Here is a 14833-nt window from a genome sequence, read left to right as displayed (position 1 = left end):
CGTTTTAAGGACCCAACCCGGCGCAACCGGAAGACAACAGCTTTTTTGTTGTTTCTCCTTTTGTTACGATGCGAATTGGGCGACTGTCAACCCAACGCTGAGCTCATTGTTACACAAACTGACAATAAAATGCCCTTATTTGATGGTTTAGGAAGCGGAGGAGAGAAGACTGCGATCGTAATTGATTTAGGAGCCGCGTACACAAAGTGAGTAACGGCCGGATTACGTTGACGTCTGTTATCCGTGTTTCTTCCAACACCCTACATGTTCTTATGTCAGATAATAAATTAATTAATCACCATAATTCAGGGCAAGTTACTGTTATTTATGTATACTGCGTTAACTGTTGTTCGAGTGTCCTGAATATTTTTTGTTAATCGACCTGGTCATCTGAAAGCTACTAAACGTCACGTGACCTCACATTATACATTACATTATTATACGCGTCTTTACGTTATTTACAGTGAGCACATCTGAGAGATGCAGTAAAGAAGCTGCTGTGAATTTTCTTCGTCATATATTTCGCTGGCAGTATAAATGACGTCATTGGTATGTATTTCATGTCATCCTGCTGGAGTTGGAGGCTTTTGTGTGATACTATTAGGATGAGAAACTGGCCTGGGGCAAGTCACATGGAGATCAGGAGGACCGTTTTCTTTAAATAATGATCTCTTTGTCTGCACTTTTCTCTTCTTCTTATATGCAACTTAATAAAAGGATGTTGAACGTTTGTAAAAATGACCATGTAGCTAATTCAGCCAAGTCTTTGTATGCAGTCCCCATTTTTATATTATAGATTGTACAGGAGCCACACACAATCTATATTTATACACTGCCGTTCAAAAGTTTGGGGTCACTTAGACATTTTTATATTTTTCAAAGAAAAGCACTTTTTTTTTCAATGAAGATCACATTAAATGAATCATAAATCCTCTCGCTGCATAGTTAATGTGTAGATGACTATTCTCTGGTGTTTAATGAAGTCTCTACAGAGGTGTGTAGAGGCCCATCTCCAGTGTTCTGATGGTACATTGTGTTATCGCCTTAGAAGACAAGCGGAGGGGTAGAAAACCCTTTAAACCCTTTTTATGTGAGCGCAGCTGAAAACAGTTATGCTGGTGAGAGAAGCTATAAAACTGGCCACAAGAAGAACAACTTAATATTTACAATACAAATCATTATTTCTAACCTTGTCAATGTCTCGACTATATTTTCTATTCATATTGCAATTAATTTGATGAATAAAAGTGTGAGTTTTCATGGAAAACGCGAAAGTGTCTGGGTGACCCCAAACTTTTGACCGTTTATCTCTACATCTCAATGTTCTCTTACCGTCTCCGTTTCTTACAGATGCGGCTTCGCAGGGGAAACGGGGCCCAGGTTCATCATTCCGAGCGAGATCCGGAAGCCGGGCCAGCAGCAGGTGAGAGGCACCGCTCTGACTTTTCGCCGGGTGTAATCGTTTAAAAAAAGGTTTATTTGGGGAAATTGCGAAACGACTGAAAATGCGGCGTCTCGCTTTCAGGCCGTCAAAGTGGTTCAGTACAACATCAACACCGAAGAGCTGTATGTCATCCTCAAAGAGTTCATCCATTTACTCTACTTCAGGTGAGACTCTACCGCGTCGTCAGCCGGCGCTCAGCGTCGTTTCATACAGAACACATGCAGCTTCCAGTCCGGCCTCGTCGAATCAACTTTGTTTGTCTTCTCATTTTCTTTCAATCAGGCACCTGCTGGTGAATCCTCGCGACCGAAGAGTGGTCATCATCGAGTCCATCCTCTGTCCGTCTCACTTCAGGGAGACGCTCACCAAGGTCTTCTTCAAACAGTTTGAGGTGTGAAAAACCAAAGCAGATCCATCTTTCATAGAAGCTGCAGGATGTGTCTGGATTAAGTGTTAATGCGCGTCAAAAATGCACTTATTTACTGTAAGGATCGTATTAATTGTCTTTTTTTTTTCTCTGTGTTGTTTTCCAGGTGCCTTCAGTCCTGTTTGCACCAAGTCACCTCATGGCCATCATGACTCTGGGGATCAACTCTGCTCTGGTGATGGACTGTGGCCACACAGAGACGCTGGTGCTGCCTGTATCCCTTTCCTGTAATCTTTGACCTTTTTTAAAAAGGAATATTCCCACTATTCAGGATGTGGATTTATTTGGCTTTTCACCCATAATTATATTATTTATATCAGGTTAATCTCTCTGTTGGCTCAATGGAGATTGTGCTACGGGACACACAAAGGGAAGGGACATTCCAAGTTATTTTGATGAGAAGAAATTCCAGAAAAAAATCAAAAAAATATTATTTTATTGTCTATAAACTTCATATTTTACCGCCTTAACTGCAAGTACAGGTTTATGAGTGCACTCCTATCCTGCCAGCGTGGGAGGCTTTGCCTTTGGGTGGGAAAGCCATCCATAAGTAAGTAGCTCTATCATATTTAAGGACATATGTTGGTTTACTACTTTGCACACACTTGTCTATGAAATATAAGACTTTCATTTTACACTTGCAAATCAAATATTGGTAAAACTGACCTTTAAAAAAAAAAAAGATGTCTTATGTTTTCCTCCCATAACGTCACGTGTCTTTTTTTATCGTAGAGAATTGGACGGACTTCTTGTGGAACAATGCACTGTGGACACGGACACCACCACAGGGCAGAGTGTACCAGCTGCCATCGGTAAACACAGAGAGGAGACGACTGTGTCTTTGTCTTTTTTAAATGGATGAACCTGTAACTCTGACATGGACTGTGTGGAATTTGTTTAAAAATGCAAAAAGCTAAACAAATCTCATGACTTAGATTTATTATTCATAATAGGAACGCGTTTCCTTTTTTTCAATTAGTGAATTATACATATACACAGTACCTTTTAGGGTTTTATTTCCACAGCTGTATTATCGTGCAGCTGTGAGCTCCGCGGCTGCAGCAGAGTGAGAGAAGCTCCACGTAATAACGCATCAATAATTGAGACGGACGGCGGCCGGACATCAGCGCAGTGAGCAGAGCGGCCGAGATCTCTGTCATCAGTCATTTACCCTCGAGGAGAAAAACAAACGTCCAAAATCTCTCCGTACAGGAACTTTGTTAATCATCTCTCAGACCGCGGCGACAACAGGAACTTGTGTTTGTTGTCATGTTGTTCCTCTACTTGTCCTTCAGCGGGCAACTTCCCCCCCCATGCGTTTATTTCCGCCTCTTCTTACATCTAATTATTTCTGAAATTAACGACGTGGGCGATTTGTCGGTAAAAAAAATAGACCGCCACTTTTGTTTTAATGTCTTTTTCATCTTTTTCCCCCTCAGGGACCATCCCAGAGGACACCGTGGAAGATATCAAGGGTATGTTTTTGATGGAGTTGTTTTCGTGTTTTAAAATCTGGACCCCCTTTGTTTCGCCCCCCCCCCCCTCGAGGGCGATGCATCAAGATTTTAATTATGCCCTTCAAAGGCAGCGTTTCCCCAAAAGACACAACAACTACAACGCTCTGCTGAGACCGTGGCTCGTTACCATCCGTCCACTGGGATGTTATCCCAGCTGGCCGTTTCATAAGGATGCATATATGTAATTTACAAAGCCGCCCTCATCAATAATGTAATTTAAAGCTTTCATTCAGGATGTGCATCTCGTAAACCTTTTAATTCAAGACCGGTCAGTAGCTTAGCCTTCAGTTCATGATTCTGAATGTACTTTAGTGTTTCAGTTTGTTTGTTTGTTTGTTTGTTTGTTGTCCTGCAGTCAGAACTTGCTTCGTCAGCGACCTGCAGAGAGGCCTCAAGATCCAGGAAGCCAAATTCAACCTGGATGGCACAGCTGAAGTGAGGGACATGCGGTTCATTGGATACTCCGTCAGCGTAGTGAAACCAATGTGTGCATTAAATAACTCTCCTGTGTGTGTGTGTGTGTGTGTGTGTGTAGCGTCCAGCTCCTCCTCCGGATGTTGATTATCCTCTGGATGGGGAGAAAATCCTCCACGTCAAAGGATCCATCAGGTACTTCATCAAACCCCAGAGATTCAAGCGTTTCCTTTTTGCCTCAGTCCATCTGTAGGAAGAAGATCTTCTGGCGTTAACGCCGCACAATTACTTTGTCTTTTTAACTTGCTTGTTTTTTTAAAAGTTGTCCCTCATTAGATTGTCTCTCTCTTTTCTCTGCAGGGATTCTGTGATGGAAATCCTGTTTGAACAGGACAACGAAGAGAAGAGCGTGGCCACTCTGATCCTCGACGCTCTGGTCAAGGTAGAGACGAGTGGTCTGCTCTACATGACGGGGAATGTTCGTGGGGCGAGGTGTTATCTTTATGAAACGCTAACTTTTAATCATTCATTTTATTTAATTTATTTTTATCAATGGAGCTGTGCATCACACGTCTTCTTAGTCAACACAGATGGTCTTAATTATGACGTGCGGGACACATTTAAATAGACGATCTAATATCTTTATTCACTCTTGTAAAAAGCTGATTTTATGGGTGCAATATAGTCTAAAATTAATCAAAGGCACTCCGTAGGTGCTGAGCCTTAAATGGCCCCTGATTGAACATTTAAATGCATTTTGACATTTATAAAAGCGGCACTTTGATTTTGCACAAACTTTACAGTTTGCCTTTTTAAAATTGTTATTTTGATAAACCACCCGTCACAAGATTAGTAGGACACCTGATGGATGTCGTAATCGAGTTATTGATGTTATCCCAACACGGGGACCCCTCCATAATCTCCTGAAGTAATAAACCTTTTATTAAACGTCTATTTATTTAGAAAATTCCAACTGTTTTAGAGTTATTATGTTGCGGCTCACGAGATCTCACGCGGCCCCCCGTCACCATATATACATATATAGAGCGAATATATTTTGAATAGCTTTCTCCCCGCAGTGCCCCATCGACACGCGCAAGGTGCTCTCGGAGAACCTGGTGGTGATCGGCGGCACCGCCATGCTGCCGGGTTTCCTGCACCGTCTGCTGGCCGAGATTCGCCTCCTGGTGGAGAAACCCAAGTACAGCGGCGTGCTGGCCAGCAAGAGCTTGCGAATACACGCCCCGCCTGCCAAGCCCAACTGCACCGCCTGGCTCGGAGGTCAGAGATGAGATCTAATTTAATTTTTTACGATTTATTTTTTTAGTCCGTCTCTTGAGTATTCCACGCTGCCCTTCTGCTCCGCAGGCGCGATCTTCGGGGCGCTGCAGGACATCTTGGGCAGCAGGTCGGTGTCACGAGACTACTACAACCAGACGGGCCGCATCCCAGACTGGTGCTACCTGAGCTCCCCTCCTCCCGAGTCCCTGTACGACGCGGGGAAGACGCCTCCCCCGCTCATGAAGAGAGCTTTCTCCACGGAGAAGTAGAACCGGATCATTCGGACGACGTACTCTCGTGCACTCCACGCGCCAACGCAGTTCGGTAATCTTAAATGTAACGTCGATGTCTTCAACACGTTTTTAGTCTCGCCGTCGCTCGTATGTTTTTTTTGGAACAAATACTGGGATACATTTATACTCTACAAGGATTACATTGTTAGAATCTCGATATAGGGCGTGTGCCACATGCATCTGTGACTTCAGTCTCATGGAACTCACTCTCACTCCACTTTGTTCTGCTTGTTTTCGAAGAATTATGAAAAGATTATGAAGATTGAAAAATCTGTCCTCCCTTATTTGTCAGCTGCATCTGTTGCTCTGGAGAAAGCAGAAGTTATTTCATGGAGATTTTTACTGTATTTTGGTTATTTGACACTAAAAAATAAACCGCTCATGTATTTATTATACGGTGTTGTTCTCAATAAACCCCTGTGCACTCACACAGCTGTTCCTCGGTTATTCCAGCTGGTCGAAGAAGTTTTTTAAAGTTATTTTTTATTAACCAGGCAAGTCATTTAAAACATTCTTTTTTAAATTGTCCGTCTGGACGTCAATCAGTCCTGATCCAAACACACGTCCACACGGTGCTGAGCAGTGGTCTAAATCAAGATAAATAATTAAAATGACCTGTGTGTGTGTCCATCGTAGTTCATGTTGTTGTTGTTGTTTACCGGCTTTAAAACATCTTCCAAACAATGCAGTCTCGCTCTTTAACCTTTTTAAATCCAACTATTCTCACAAATACTCAGAAGCCAATTAAACTCTCTCTTTCTGTCCGAGAATGGCGTAAAATTAGTAATTCAAATATTTTATAGAGAAATATCAGATCGGGTTTTTTTGTGACGCCTAAACTCTGAACACTCCTCGTTCTCAAGTCTCACCATCAGGCTACAGGCGGATTTACAAAAGAGGAATAATTTATTCATTATTCCCGAGAAATAGACACAGAATTTGTAAAGTCACATCTAAAAATAACCTGTTGGTTAAAAAAAAAAACTACAGGAGATGGATCGCCCTCCTGCGGCACACACACACACACACATGGAAAAACAAATGCAGGAATCAGTGTATTTTCCATTCTGCAGCCGACAGAATCTGAATTGAACAAGGAATAAATCCCTAAAGTCTAAAAGGCCTTTTTTTGGTCCAACAAATTCAGAGAAATATTAGACCCGGGCGTTGAACAGTCCGAGTGTGTATGTTCAGTGAGTTTGGTATTTTGTTTGTCTTCACTCTTTTCACATGAAGGTCAATGTCTCTCACCCTTCTTTCGACCCTTTTTCCCGACAGCATTGCCTCAAGATCTGCTAAATTCAGTTTCTACTCTTCTCCCCTCTTGACTCTCTGAGCTATGAAGTGAAACGTCTTTCTCTCTTCTGGATGTCTCAACACCGCGTGGGAGGATCTCCGGGTCGGTCGCCAGCATCGTTCTGGCTGAAAATACAGTCAACACAAAGAAAAAAACATACGCATCACTCCCAAATCAATATAAATAGGTTTATTTATCTAAATATACTCGACTTAATTCACAGAGCTCTATTTACTGTGTGTTTTATTTAAATAACACGGCTGCAGCCTCGTGTATTATCTTTGTCCCGGCTAAACTTATGCAAGAATCTGTTCCCGTCCCAGAGTGGAGTTGCATCTGTTTGGCCTTTTGGGTCACATTCATCACCGGGTCTCGGGTCCGTCTGGTCACTGCGGGCTTGGGAACCAGTAGCTACAGTTACCCACAATGCACCTGCGGCCCAAGACTGGCAACAAGTGTGGGAAATCGTTTGGATTCTCATCGCAGGCATTAAAATAGGCCTAAACACCGAGTGGAGAGCAGTAGATGAACGTTAGAATTGTGCATCTTTCTCCCCAAAGAATAAAAAAACATGATTTCAATGCACATGAATATTTGGGGTTTGTTACCGTCGCATTGAAAATGCGGAAGGTTATGTTTTGATCGCCGTGTATTTATTTATTTATTTGTATGCGTGTTACTCGCATAACTCAAAATGTATTAAACCGAATCGCATGAAATTAGTTGGGCTGATTGGTTATTATCCGGGGACCATTTGATTCGATTTTGGGATCGATCGGGTCAAAGGTCAAGGTCATGAAAAGGTCAACATCTTCTTTTTACCATAGCACGGTCAATTTTTATCCAATTGGCATGCAACTAATGCCAAAATGTTCATAATTCAATGCCCAATCTTGTGATATGCGAAGGTATGCGCTACCGAGTGCCCGTTCTAGTTTTAATCTGTTTCCATGTGATGTAGGGTCGAAACATTCGACTCCAGAGGGGTTTGGGAGAGGAAAAGAAGAGCTCTGTTACGCATTGCATGGCTGATATTAAAGGTCGCACGAGTCCGGACCGTGTGCAAACTTACTCAAATTATCCTTTTTTTTATTTTACCGCATGGCGGAGGACACTGGGACTGGAAGCGGCAGCTGTCCCTCTGACCTCTGTGTGCTCAGACTGGGAGCGTGAGCAGGAAGGGGGAAACCCCCGCACGGCGGGCGAGCCGCAGCCCGGCCCGTGGGGAGTGTTGGCGAAGGTGGAAGGCCGGGAAGTTTAAAAAAAAGTCTGCGTTCACGGAGGAAATCCTGACGTTAAATCCTGATGACATCTGTATCGTGAACTGGATTCAAAGATGCCGTTCACACTCAAACTCTTCTTGTTTTCCTCCAGGAAATGATGTCACGTCATGTCACTTTTCCCACTTGAGCAGCACGCTGGAGCACCGGAGGCAAATTAATATATTGGGAGGAGAGCCATCGTCCATCTGCCGTGATCTCCTCCACGGAGGCTGTTTCTCAAAATCGCATCAGTCCAATTATCCCCCGTAAATCACGGCCGGCTGTGAACTCGGGAAACGCCTGGAGCACATCTGCGCTGGTAATTCCCCCCCCCCCCCCCACCCCTGCAGAAGGAGCAAGTCCTTTTGGCAATATAATTGGACATTATTATGAATTATGTGTAACACACACCGGGAGAAGACAGGTATTATGTAACGGGACGGCTACATTTAGGAGTGTTTATAGCACCACGTGCTCGACATAATCTGAACATGTAGAAGTAAACACACGATTGTGTATTTATAACTTCAGGTCCAGACTTTATATAAAGTGTGTTTTTAAGCTTCTGAAAGACAAAACATTACCGGGATCCTAAAAGTGTTTTACATGCAGCCAGTTTGTGTTTTCCCATCGCTCCCGGCAGTCCTTACTTATTTCTGTATACACTGTTTAAACCAAGCATCTTCAAAATGTCAACATTTTACGAGTTATGAGTTATGTGATTGGTTTTGTTTGGAATATAACAAAATATCCGATTCTTCATTTTAATGTGAGAAACACACGTTTTTAACTTCTTTTTTTTTGACACTGCACATCAATTCGCAGAGTTTGCAATCACATCAAGCGTGACACTTAAAATGCTCCATTTCCACAGGCAGGAGGGAGAACCCTATACTGAGCATGCGCAGAGTGTCATCACCCGGACTGGTTCCTGATTGGAGGAATTGAACGCGTTACTATTGACCCCTCCCACTTGTGTACATACTAACGTATAGCGTTGGCTTCAATTTGATTTATCATGACTACTTTTCCCGTTACAAGTATTTAAAGTTGAGTTTATTATAACTTAATATCTTATATTTCTTATGATGATCGTGTATTATTGATTATTGCCTAAAATGAGAGAGAGAGAGAGACTGCGGTAACTCATCCCAGCCTCTCTCTCTCTCTCTCTCTCTCTCTCCTATTAATAATCAACAGTGTCTTCGAGGAGGTTGGCGCGCGCGCTCCCCATCCCAGCTGCTCGCGCACAGCGGGACAACGCGCCACTCAAACAGGACCTCAGCCGCCTCGCCGCGCGCGCGCTGTGATTGAGACTTTCCCCAGTTCTCACGAGAGGAGTTATAACGCGTCTTGGTTCACGATGCAAAGCTTCATCGGACTCTCGCACCTCTTCTCGGTTCTTCTGCTGCAGCCGGCACCTGCGCAGGTAACGCGAGCTCCTTTCACGCATGCGCTGTTTGCGATGTTAGCAAAAAAGTAAAGCAAGTATTTTAAAAAAAAAATTAAGATATAGGACATTGCGCTTGTCTAAGAGTCGTGTGTTTATAGTTTTGGTTTTGCCATTTATTAGTGGAATATTCATTATTATTATATTTATAAAATAATTGATTTGAAGACGGTATACACAGGCTTCTTTCCCTTTTTTCAGAGATAAAGCAAGTAAAGCTAACAGGAGTCACTTTTTCTTCTTCTTTTTTTTGTAATCCAATGTGAGAGGACACATCTACTCCATAATCCAGTATCTGTATGTATTTGGTCTGGCTGTATCCCACCATTAAGATCATATATCTGCCTTAAGGGGGGTTGCCATGTGTCACGTGGCACAGGTGCCACGCAGCTTCGGATGCAGCTGTTGCATGATCCTGATCCAGGTGCAGATAGAGAAGTGAATGTGGCTGAGGAAAACATGTAAAAACATAACCTTCCGCATTTTCAATGCGAAGGTAACAACGTCTGATTAGAGATGCATTCAACTTGTGTAATGCATAACCAAGCAAAAAATAATCATTATGAACTAAATTGTCTTCAGTTTGACTAAATGTCCAGATGTTTTTACTGACGCTCCCGTGATGAGGGCGTAGTGCTCTTCATCCCTCACTGCTCGTTCTCAGTGTAACAGCATCTGGCCCCAGGCGAGACAGATACTCAGTGTCTCCCAGCAGGGTGCTCGGTGTGAATATGGTTTGCAGTTTCTGTGAGATTATAGTCTTTAAAGAGTGTGGAACAACAATAAATGTGTTTAATAGCTTCTCACGGGACGCATGTGAGATGAGTTTGCTATTAGAAGTTTAAAGTCGGATTTAAAATATAGTGAAATGTATTTCTTCCCCATCCACGATGCTGTGTTTATAGTTTTGAAGAGACACAGTAAGATGATTAAAAAAAAGAGAATAATTTGTACTTCCAAATGTGTTTGGTTGGAATTAAATTGATGTAATAAACCTTATTTTGTGGTTTGTAATATAATTTGATGGCCTGCATGAAGGGCACAACGTCAGGGATAAACCCATGAAAGATGTTTTATAGTTTCGGCTGCAATAAAATGAGAATTCAGCCTCCAGATTCAAGAAAAAAGACTTTTCTTCTACATTTATTGAGAAAATCCAGCTTTTAGATTTCCAATTGTTATGAATTCGACATGACCACTATACATTAATATATTAATATTAATATATATAATAATACATATTTTTTTATGTCTTCAGTCTGGTAATAACCCATTGTGCGTTTGTCTGGAAGCTTTGTGAAAGTTACAAAATTAGAGGACGAGAAACAAGAACCACGAGAGAGGGGACAAGAAAAGACGCTTTTCTATGTTTCTTGATTTTCTATATTTGGCCTTTTTTTTAGCAAACCACCATGTCCAACATCTATTTAACTCACACTGTGAGGTTTACACATGGCCGCACGTTTCATTCTAATTACAGCGGCTGCAATGCATCTGGTTCTATTGTTGGATGAAGCGGCACACGCATACTCTTTGGAACGAGCTCATTTCCAACAAACATCAAAAAGTAATAAATATATATTTTTAATTATCTTTCTTTTTTTAATATAATGTCTGAAACTTTGTGTAATGTGCTACTGCTGTCTTGGCCAGGACTCTCTTGTAAAGGAGATTTTTTTTATCTCAATGAGGCATTTTCTGGTTAAATATATGTCAAATTTACATTTAAATTGTTTTAAAACACCTTTGTGTAAACTGCAAATCGTTCCAAGAAGACAATGTTCCCATCGATGTCCACAGAGAGGAGAGGTGAGGAGTCAGAAAGAGATTGTTGATATTGAAAAGAAGAAGAGAGCCAAGATCAACTTTGCACTTTTGTGTTTTCTGCTCGATTTTTGCTTTAAAAAAAAAAAATCAGGAGCATTGTCATTGTGAGTTTGGTAGGCTGAGAACTTGGAATGATCCATGCTGAGTCATGAAACTGTTCAGTGCTGCCTTTGTTTGAATTTATTGTGTGTAAAACTCCCACGAGTAAAAGCAGCAACTATTGTTTGCTGTTATTCTTTGCATTCTTATAAGTTTTTTTGTGTGCTTTCTTATGGTAATAAACATTCTAGTGTTACATAATATTGAGAAATCAAGGCGGGCTCACTTTACTGCTTCAACAGCTGCACAGTGGTACACTCATGACACACCAATGTTTTCACTGGATCAACGTGTGTGCAGTCCTTCATCTCTGCCACCAGAGGGCGCTGTGGAACCGCACAATTCAACTACTTGAAGCCATTTAATCTCGTATCAGTTTCCTGGTTATCTGCAAGTTCTGTATCATGACAACCATGTTCAACATGTATGTTAATGCCTTTAATAACTATATTTGAAGGGTTCATCCCCGTAAATAATTTGTTTTCTAAATATGTTCTATGCATTTGGCAGATTTCACACCCTCCAGAAGACGGTCACTCGAGAGGTAAGGGCCCCGCCGCCACTGAACAAGCATTCGCCACCTCCTTCACGGATTATCTAAAGACTTCGGCTCGTCTCGTCTAGTGATGGCGTTCCACGAGGTGATGGCGAGGAGCATGTGCCGGCCCATGGAGCAGTTGGTGGACGTGGAGCAGGAGTACCCGGGGGAAGTGGAGTTCATCTACATGCCCGCCTGCGTGCCCCTTTGGCGCTGCTCCGGATGCTGCGGCGACGAGAACCTGGAGTGCCAGGCCTCCCTCGAACGCAACGTCACTCTGCAGGTGCGGAGAGCAAGATCTCTGATTTATCAGAAATGCCAAAAGAGAGGCGTTAAAGATGCAGTTTGTATTAAATACATGGCCCTTTGGTTTCTCAGGTGATGAGGATTCATCCCATGATATCCATGCACCATGTGGAACTCCCATTTGTGGAGCATCAGAGGTGTGAATGCAGGTAACTCTTTCTAAAAACACACCGGATGCAAAACTGAGTTGTTGTTTTCTTACAACACACCTGACTGCAAAGTTGTTTGTGTTTTTTTCTTTCTTCCTCTCCACTGTTTTAGACCCCGTCAGAAACAGACGGATAATAAAAGGTAAGTGGATTAAATGTTCCTTTGTCCATCAGACTTGAACGCATCGATATCTTCACGGCACTCTGCACTTCCTCCACAGCAGCAGCGGCAGCGAGTCTATCAAGAACAGACCTCGGAGGAGGAAACACAAGAAGACGGCCAACGGCTGTGGCAAGTAAGAGATGGATCGCACACACACACACACACACACACACACACACACACACACACACACACACACACACACACACACACACATATTTACAGCTACATTTATCACTGATTCCTTTCTTCCAGACTACCAAGGACAGTTGAGATTAAACAACACTATTGTCTGTTTTCTGTCTGTGTGTTGACTTTTTTTCACATGAAGGTCAAAAGGGCAGCATGATCTCTCTCTCTCTCTTTCTCTCGCCCTTATTTCTGTCTGTGCTATTTTTACGAGGAAGAACAAAATTAGGTTTTTATTTGCCATTTGTGCCTAGATCAACAGTCCAGACCCATTGGACATCTAGTGCAGGGCTCTCCGAGTCAACAGCTTAGAAATAACACGCTAATAAGAATGAAAAAAATATGAAAGAATACACTTTACAGAAGGTGGAAATATGTACAGGAACAAGAAAAGTGCTAATATTTGCACAGTTTTTTATACAGTTTCAAATTACAGATAGTTTGCGTAACTAATCTTGAGTTTGTGTTCAATCAAGGCCTCGCCTTAAAGAATGACGTTAAAGCAGGAACCAGGTTTGTAGGGTTTTTACAAAGTGTTTCTGAAATAAAAAGGTCCATGAAAGACACGATATCCAGCTGATATAAACTGGAGGATCCAGGACTTTAGGAAACAAAGAATCCCCGGTTAGTTTCATTTATTTAGGGGGATGATCGTACTAAATTGTAAGAAAAGTTCACTTTAAGAAAATAAAAATCGTGTCACAAAAACTCTTCATTGAAGCTGTAACCATGGCTACTGGGGACCACAATCCATCATCCTCATTAGTGGTAAAAGGGCATTGTGACGTTTAGCTGGAGCGAAGAAGTTATTCAAATCATCTGGGCATGTGAGGGTTGTTTTGAACTTGTAAACTTGTCCGCCCGCTCCTTTACCGCCGGCTCAGGCGGCGTAGCACATCAACGTTTTGGCCAGCGGGGAACAGCGGGGGAGTTGAAGAGGTGCTCGATGTGGTGAAAACTAGGTCACCTGTTTGCAGCCATGGCTTAAAGGCTTTCACCGTCTCCTCTGAGAAGAGGGGACATCTTATCCACCGGAGGGAAAGGAATCCATCCGACCTTTTAATGAGCCGTCTGCTGAAAGATGCATCGGACCTGGACCCGACTACGTTTATACCTGAGGGCTAATTCTTAATGATCTCTTTGTAAGCCGGGACTTAAAGGGGCCGGAGGCGTATCATCTCATAACCGCTCCTCCCAGTCTTTATTGCAGAGGTTTATCAATGCAATGAGAAATGTCACCTCACACACAGTCTTCAGCGACCTATGACCCCATGGACGTCGGCCCTTTAAGTGTCAACATGTTGTTGATTGGTCGTTCTTCGATTTAATTTTAGTATATTATTAGCGGGTCTCATAACCACTTGATTTCAATTACAATGCATGGGAAAAAACGTTTTAATCTGTATAAAAACAGTAAAATAAGTAACAGTCTGTATCTAAAGGCAGATGCAAGTCTCTTGAGTATTAAAGTACATAGTAGTTATACTTTGTTGTGCGTCTTGCTCAGAGTTGTTACGTAATACAAAACTAGAAAGAGGCACTTTTCATTGTTTTGATCTGATTGAATGATTTGAATAATCTCCTAATTTGAAGGGGCAAAGCCAACAATAGGTCTAATAAGGAATAGCGGCTCATGAATGACGTTGATAATTAACAGCAAAGGCTCTGCTGCTCGCTGGGTCGGGTTTAAAAAAAGATGGACATGTTTCATACACATTCTGGGGTACCAGTATGAATGCCTTTAATTTTTGTTTTGTCTTTTCAGATGCCAGTTGCCTAAAAAAAAGATAAATCTTCACTGATTCCCATAGTTTAATTTGGAGGAGTGACTTTCGGAGCGGCAGACAGCAGCTCGTCTGTGAATCTTTTAACAGACCACAACATCTTAACATCTAGTTGCTTTTGTGTGTGGCTTAAAAAAATCTGACATATGATACGAGCAGATTAATAATGTACCAGAGATAATAGATAACGTGTGGAATGCTGTCAGCGTGTAAGGAGGAAGACCGACATCCGTCCCACGACTCAATCTTCACTGTGACTTCTGCCGTGTGACTCCTCTGTTAATCATGTATGTAACTTTCTGTAAAGTGTTATTTTTACTCATTTTGGGACGCGGCATTCATTAAATAAAAATGCAGTCCGAATACAAGAAGCCTCTGTGTTATCTACATGTG

General features: G+C 42.2%; 2 protein-coding genes across 4 annotated transcripts; both read left to right on the top strand.

Moving 5' to 3' along the window:
• The first annotated feature begins 21 nt into the window (after window positions 1–21).
• actr10 (actin related protein 10) lies at window positions 22–5806 on the top strand. The gene is made up of 13 exons (XM_056428831.1): window positions 22–206; window positions 1351–1423; window positions 1526–1608; window positions 1727–1835; window positions 1978–2085; window positions 2354–2421; window positions 2604–2683; window positions 3311–3346; window positions 3744–3823; window positions 3924–3997; window positions 4163–4244; window positions 4882–5083; window positions 5171–5806. The coding sequence occupies exons 1-13, from the start codon at window positions 130–132 to the stop codon at window positions 5350–5352; spliced, it is 1254 nt and encodes a 417-aa protein (XP_056284806.1). The 5' UTR covers window positions 22–129; the 3' UTR covers window positions 5353–5806.
• Window positions 5807–7830: 2024 nt separating this feature from the next.
• On the top strand, window positions 7831–14811 carry LOC130202566 (vascular endothelial growth factor A-like). 3 transcript variants are annotated; one of them, XM_056428223.1, is made up of 9 exons: window positions 7831–8254; window positions 8810–8984; window positions 9136–9364; window positions 11822–11855; window positions 11936–12132; window positions 12228–12304; window positions 12417–12446; window positions 12529–12600; window positions 14422–14811. In XM_056428223.1, the coding sequence occupies exons 3-9, from the start codon at window positions 9299–9301 to the stop codon at window positions 14456–14458; spliced, it is 513 nt and encodes a 170-aa protein (XP_056284198.1). In that variant the 5' UTR covers window positions 7831–8254; window positions 8810–8984; window positions 9136–9298; the 3' UTR covers window positions 14459–14811. The 3 variants fall into 3 exon arrangements, with proteins under 3 accessions (XP_056284198.1, XP_056284196.1, XP_056284197.1); XM_056428221.1 differs by having other exon boundaries at window positions 7834–8254; window positions 12526–12600; XM_056428222.1 differs by lacking the exon at window positions 8810–8984 and having other exon boundaries at window positions 7834–8254; window positions 12526–12600.
• Window positions 14812–14833: the final 22 nt, after the last annotated feature.

Source organism: Pseudoliparis swirei, chromosome 12 (genome assembly GCF_029220125.1).
Source record: "Pseudoliparis swirei isolate HS2019 ecotype Mariana Trench chromosome 12, NWPU_hadal_v1, whole genome shotgun sequence".
Lineage (NCBI taxonomy): Eukaryota > Metazoa > Chordata > Actinopteri > Perciformes > Liparidae > Pseudoliparis > Pseudoliparis swirei.
The sequence above is the reverse complement of the archived record's forward strand: the minus strand, read 5'-3'. Positions and strand labels throughout refer to the sequence as shown.